Source organism: Geospiza fortis, unplaced genomic scaffold, assembly GCF_000277835.1.
Source record: "Geospiza fortis unplaced genomic scaffold, GeoFor_1.0 scaffold112, whole genome shotgun sequence".
Lineage (NCBI taxonomy): Eukaryota > Metazoa > Chordata > Aves > Passeriformes > Thraupidae > Geospiza > Geospiza fortis.
The window spans coordinates 26,489,180-26,495,498 of NW_005054298.1; the positions used below are offsets into that span (position 1 = coordinate 26,489,180).

The 6,319-nt window shown below is 40.4% G+C and overlaps 1 protein-coding gene across 1 annotated transcript in view; it reads left to right on the forward strand.

Moving 5' to 3' along the window:
- Positions 1-6,319, forward strand: part of ANKRD44 (ankyrin repeat domain 44) — a 73,740-nt gene that overhangs the window by 53,889 nt on the left and 13,532 nt on the right. Inside the window, 3 exon segments of the mRNA XM_031056000.1 lie at positions 620-821; positions 4,589-4,667; positions 5,712-5,829. Of these exon segments, the coding sequence (XP_030911860.1) occupies positions 620-821; positions 4,589-4,667; positions 5,712-5,829 (399 nt within the window).

The following is a 6,319-nucleotide window of genomic DNA, read 5'->3' on the forward strand; positions in this document are numbered from 1 at the left end:
CCTGTTTGTGCTGTTGGCCCCAGGGTGGCTGTAGGTCTGGAAGTGCATCTGCTTGTCCACTGTAGTTGTTTTACCAAATGATCCTGCTGGCAGGAATTCTCCATGAAGCATTAGCTGTAAACAGCAGGTCAAGTTTGTGTTTATATTTGCACAAAAATCTGGTTTGAGAATTGCCTTTGTTTAGTTGGAGACCAGCACATGTGTTGAATTCAGCACCAGTCAGGTGATAATCCATGGAGCTCTCTAGTGAATCTGGTTTTTGAAGCAAATGTTTCCCTGTCAGATACTGTAGCGTGTGAAAAATGAATTGCTGATTGACCTGTGCTGGCTTGGCAAATTATTGCCTGAAATTTCCTCACTTTGGGTTGTACTAGAAGGTTAGAGCAAATCAAGAATCATAATTTCTTTTCCTAACCTCTAGGAATTTTTTAATTTCTTGGGTACGGTGTAATTTGGAAAAATCCTTTCAGGCTGAAGAGAGAGTCATAAGGAATCAATAGAACAGATTTCTGTTGTGTTTAGGAGACACTGAAAGGGATGGATTTTATTCACAGTTTATGGGAGATGTCTTTGAAAGACAGGAGTTGTGTTCTTTACATGACACATTTCATAATTCTAGGCCTATAATGGTCATCATCAAGCTCTGGAGGTGCTTCTGCAATCTCTGGTGGATCTAGATATCAAGGATGACAAGGGACGCACTGCTCTGGACTTGGCTGCATTCAGAGGACATGCAGAGTGTGTGGAAGCTCTCATCAGCCAGGGTGCTTCTGTCACTGTAAAGGACAATGTCACCAAAAGAACCCCCCTCCATGCCTCAGGTGAGTGTGATCTTATGCTGCCCTTGTGGTATGGACCCTCCCACACTGAAGCAGGTACATTTACTTACCTGCTGTTGCTATGCCCATTTCTTCTAAAGGGAAGAACATTCTCACATGTCCTGAGGAGTCATACTTGTTTGCTGATGTTGGACATTTAAACCATTTTTCTGGTGTTTCATTCATCTTTTTCTCCTCTACCCCTGTGCTTCAGTCCTCCCTCATACAGAATCCCATATTTTTGCATACCACTACTGCTCTGCCCTTACCTGCTTGCCCCTCTCTGTCACCACCTACTCTTCAGGAGGTGTGATGTTTCCCTCATGACACTTTCTCTTGCTGCTTCTTCAGCCAAATAATCAAGGGAGGAGGGAACACTTGCCTCGCTGCTTCTCCTTTGGAAAAAAGGTTGAAAAATAGATGTGGGCTCTGATTGGCAATGAAAATGTTCTGGTGTTCAAAACTTGCACCCTTTTGCAGTGGCAGCACCACAGAAATTCACCCCCCTCTTTCAGGCTCCTCCTCCTCCTGAGCCAGCCTGCAAACTTGCACTTGCTGGCAGCCTGCTCCTTTCCTCGTGTGTGGGGTGTTACATAATTAACATGCAAAATGAGCTGGGAAATGTAGACTTTGTCATTGATTTGAAGGTTATTATTTGACAGGTACCTGTCAGGTAAATATGCAGAGGTGCCAAAGGGAATGTGTCTCCTGTGCTGTTCCAGGAGGGGCTCCGTGCAGGGTAGCAGTGGCCTCTAGTGGGAAGGAAAATTAATACCACGTGGATAATTCATTCAGGACCAGACTTGTCTTCCTGCTTATCTTTTAATCTTGCTGAAATGCATATATATTCTGTAGTATCAGTTTCTTCTCTGTGTGTGTTCATGTAAGAGCAACCGAGAAACATGAGGTCAAATAGACTTAGCAATTTTGTCTGCAGTACTGAAGGAAATGCTCGTAATAGACCCACACTGCATACTAAAAATGCTTCCTGTCTGCTTAAACTTTGCATTAGAACTCAGCACATTTCTCCTCATGAAAAATACTGATGGTTTAATTAATTGAAATCAATATTAGTGCTACCACAAAACTAAGCTGTGGTGGTCAAGAGCTTTCCCTGTAGTTACTTCAAACATATCTTGGGATCTGATATGAACAAGGTGTGACTCTGTCTGGTACGTCATCACTACAGCAAAGATTTGCATTTATTTAAAAATGTGGTTATAGTGACATACGTTTTAGTTGTCACAACTGAACTGTAAAGGTTCTTCAGTACTAAAGACTCTTCAGTGAATGGTAACAAAGCCATATTTTTGTTAGCAGCTCTGACTTAAAATACTAATCTGTTGAATAAATTGAGTACATTTGTTGACTAGAAGATGTTATTTTAATACGCACCTTTCTTCCCTTCACATAAATTCAGATTGTGTTCCCCCCACCCCCTTTAAATTTGTTTTTTAATCACCTCCATCACTGTATTATTGAGTACCTTCCATGTGAAACCAGCAGGAAGATTCATTGCAGACTTTTCTGGTCCATTATGCTTTTTGCTTCTCAGACTAAAAAACATTCCCAGGAGTGCAAATAAATTGTTCTTTAAATTTGCAGCGAAGCAAAATAAGTCAGATATGTGTTAAAAACAAACGAACAAAAAACCACATATACAGAAGCCCAACCAAGAAAAAAGGCAAAAAATCCTACACAGGAATGAGGCACAAAAGGGAACATGTACCTTGAGCAGAATGGAAAGTAATGCACAGATGGGTTGAGTATTTGAACTCCTTAGTAAAGGAAATTCACCACTGGCATGAATTTGAAAGCTTTCAAATGTGAGTTAAGTGCACTTCAGGTAAATATTCATTAAGACAACGTTTAGAACCTTCCACTCAAAAGCTCTGTAGAGTTCTGTGGAAGTGATCTCTGGAGTAAAGCTCCTACCAGCCCCTGCTCCAGACATCCCCCTGCAGAGTGCCCATTTCCAGGGAAGCGCTTTGGTGAGGAGTGCTGGAGCAAGGCTGGTGCCACCTGCTGGGAGCTGCTGCTCGTCCAGAGTCCGTGCTGCAGGTGTGCGAGGTCAGCTGGTGCCTCTTGAGAAATCCAACAGAATTCTGGCTGCATTATTCCCCTGAGTGCCAGCGTGCATTTGCACACACAGAACAAGCACTTGCTCGTGCTGCACTGTGCACTGGGAGGAAACAAGAAGGAAGTGTGTGTCCATCCCTTTAAACTTGTTTGCCCTCATTCCTTCTCATTACACCAGCATAGTTGCTGAACACTGAGCTCAGGAGGCCTCAGTGGTGGATTGGATGACTGAATTCTGCACGTTTGTGTCAGTAAAGGGATTTGTGACTTAAGAACTCACCTAATGAAGTGTTTCTTTTCTCTGTCTGTCCCCATGAAGTAACAGACTTCCTCTGGCCTCATAACATGGAGAATTTCCTTTGCCCAAATGATATGTTCCCTGTGTAATTTCATTACCACCAGCCTCTCCTGTGGCTAGTCCGGAGAATCCATTGCAAGTGTTCCCCTGGTGTTAGCACTGTGGTCTGTTGGCAAAACTAGTGTTCCCTGCAGGGTCTGTAATGCTTAGTAATCACTGGGTCAGCTCCTAGGAGTTTCTGGGAGAATCTGTTCTAAAATTCATTTACCAAAATCATTTTCACACATCTTTATGAACAAGTTATGATTTCTCTTCCTCCTGCTGGGAGAGAGAACAGACCTTTATTTCCCTCCCCCCCCTCAAGCCAGTGAGTCACCAGCCCTGTAGAACTGTTTACATGTTATCTATATGTCATTACTTAGTGGTAAATAACTAAAAATGCCTTTTATTTTTCTGGGTAAACCAACTAAGATTATTTTTGGATGAGTAATTTGAATGTGATGATGTGCACCGGTTTCTCAGCCAGCATGATGTGACATAGGTGGTGTCCAAGGGTTCTGCCTCAGCCCACAGGGTGTAGGCAGTGTGAGTGCATGACTTGCTGTAATAAGAACACAACGTGTATCTACTGAGCACAGGAATTGTTTTTCAAAGAAAAAAATAACTGTCTCTTCATCCCATGAAAGTCTGAAGCCTTAAAGCCAGCTGACACACAGATGGGATTCAGTGTCAGGCCCTACAGAATGTAGAGACTCAAAGCTGTTTCCTAGCAGCAATGGGTTACATAAAAAACCCCAAAACAACAAACCCCAAAAAACCCCCAAAATATCCTCCCCCAGCAAAAACCCCAAACACCACTAAACCCAAATGGTTTGATAAGTCTTATTTTTTATAAAATGGATAATCTCAAAGGGAATTTTAGCCTCTTGTGTTATGTGCTTTTGTGAATATGACATTTGTATCATTCTTTACAGATTTCTTTTTTTCATAGCAGCACTGAAGTACTTGCTTGTGCAGTGCACATAAAATTAAGGAGCCTTGACAATGTACTTCCTACTGTGTTCCAACCCTGAGCACAGAAAGCCTTGCCTGCCTGCTTAGTCTGGGGGATTTTGAAATGCTGTCTGCTTTAGTAGAAATCTTCTCAGAAGGGAATATCACAATTTCTGTTTTACTCATTTGGGATTTTTGTATCTAAGAGAACCAGTCCTCATCTTCGTGAGGTCAAGGAAAAAACAGTTCACCATTTCACTGGCACAAATGAAATGAAAATTGGGGGAATGTTGATCTCTTCTATGGTGGAATATTTTCCTTGTTTATAAGGACATTTCTTATCCCTATGTACTCTAGTGAAAGAGTATCTGAAATGAAACATAGTTTTTTTCCTTTACAGTCATTAATGGCCATGCACCTTGTTTACGGTTGTTGCTGGAGGTTGCAGACAACCCTGATGTGACAGACGCCAAAGGACAGTAAGTTTTCTTTGTGGGCTTTTTTTTTCAGCTCTGTAATTCAAATGGCATCTCATATTTCTCACAAAAAAGTACTTACTTGAAATACTGTATTTCCTGCACTTCTCCTCATAGAATTTGGCAGAGATTACAAAGTACACATTCAGTTGATGTAAGCCATGTGGAAAGGACTAATCATTAATCTTAGCCTCTGCTTCATACTTTAAAAAGTCTTTTATAGATGTTGTGGGCCAGATTCAATAAAAACTGAACAGGCTCCTGAGATGTTGCTATAAAGTCGTCTTCTTTCTAAAACATTGCTATTCTAGGGTTTATTTGGTGCATTAGACTGGTGCAGTAGGACACAGTGTTTATTTGAGGTGACACATGCATCTGAGATGTTCCTACAAAAACTTTACTGCTTCTTAAATGGCAGTCATAGAGAGAGAATAAGATATATTTTTAAAGTGAAAATGTGAATGGTTTAAGAAACTCATTTGGGGTGTCTGGAACATATAATGTTGTACATATAATGTCTGCACATTTAATTTTAAATGGTATTAGTCTGCCTAGAAACAGATGGAGAATAGATCTCTTTCAAAAACAAATGAAAGATATGTTAGTCTAAATTTTAGCTTGAATATTTCCCTCATGTCCCTTCATCCCCTTTAAGCAAATGTGCAGCCTTTGCAAAAGAAATACTTTGGGTCATTGTCATCTTGGTAACTAGCAAGGACATGGATTCACAAGACTGGGTATTGTAAAACTCTTGTGTCACTGGAGGTGACAGTAATTGTAGGTTATTAAGAGAACAGATTGTCTTGAATGGTGTTGCTCTGTAAACTGCTTACAAGTGGGTTTGTTACTGTTTCAGTCCTGGCAGTTGGTTGTTAAACCTTTCATACTAAAGGTCTTCCCTTGGGTGTCATATGGGGAAAAGAAATGGGTTCATGGGTAGGAGTGGCAAGAAATGCAGGGCTTCCTGATTTCTCTGTGTAAGTTAGCAGGGACAAATAGTATCCATTTTATACCTATGACTGCTCTGGTTTTCTTTTTTTTCCCTAGAACTCCATTAATGCTTGCAGTGGCATATGGGCATATTGATGCTGTTTCTTTATTACTTGAAAAAGAAGCATCTGTAGATGCAGCTGATCTCCTGGGATGCACAGCTTTACATCGAGGGGTGACTTAATTTTTATTATCCTTTATTATTTGTTTTGCTGTGACTACAACTCACTATAAGTACAGGGATGTTTAAATCTAGAGAATGCTGTAAATTATTGGAAACATGACCAAGCATAATCAATGAGATACAAAGCAAGACAGATCTGCTCTTAGTAATGCTTTGCTTTTGTTTCACATTTGTGTTAATTAATAATGATTAGACCACTTTTTTTTTTTCTCTAGACACTTTATAATAGTAGTCATTATTCTTGTAACTGACCAGCTTAAGAATTCTGAAAATAATTTCTTTGAAAGAACTGGCCAGTAGTTACTTTCATTTTTCTTGGAATGGTGCAAGTCTTATAAGTTTTTTAGAGGCAATGAAACTTGAGGCAGATCTAATCTTTTCTAGTCCAGCTTGACTAAGCTAGACTTTCCTAGCTAAGTCTAGCTTCTTATCCAACGTGGAGCTGATGCAAGGGATGATATTTATACAGAACTTCATGATA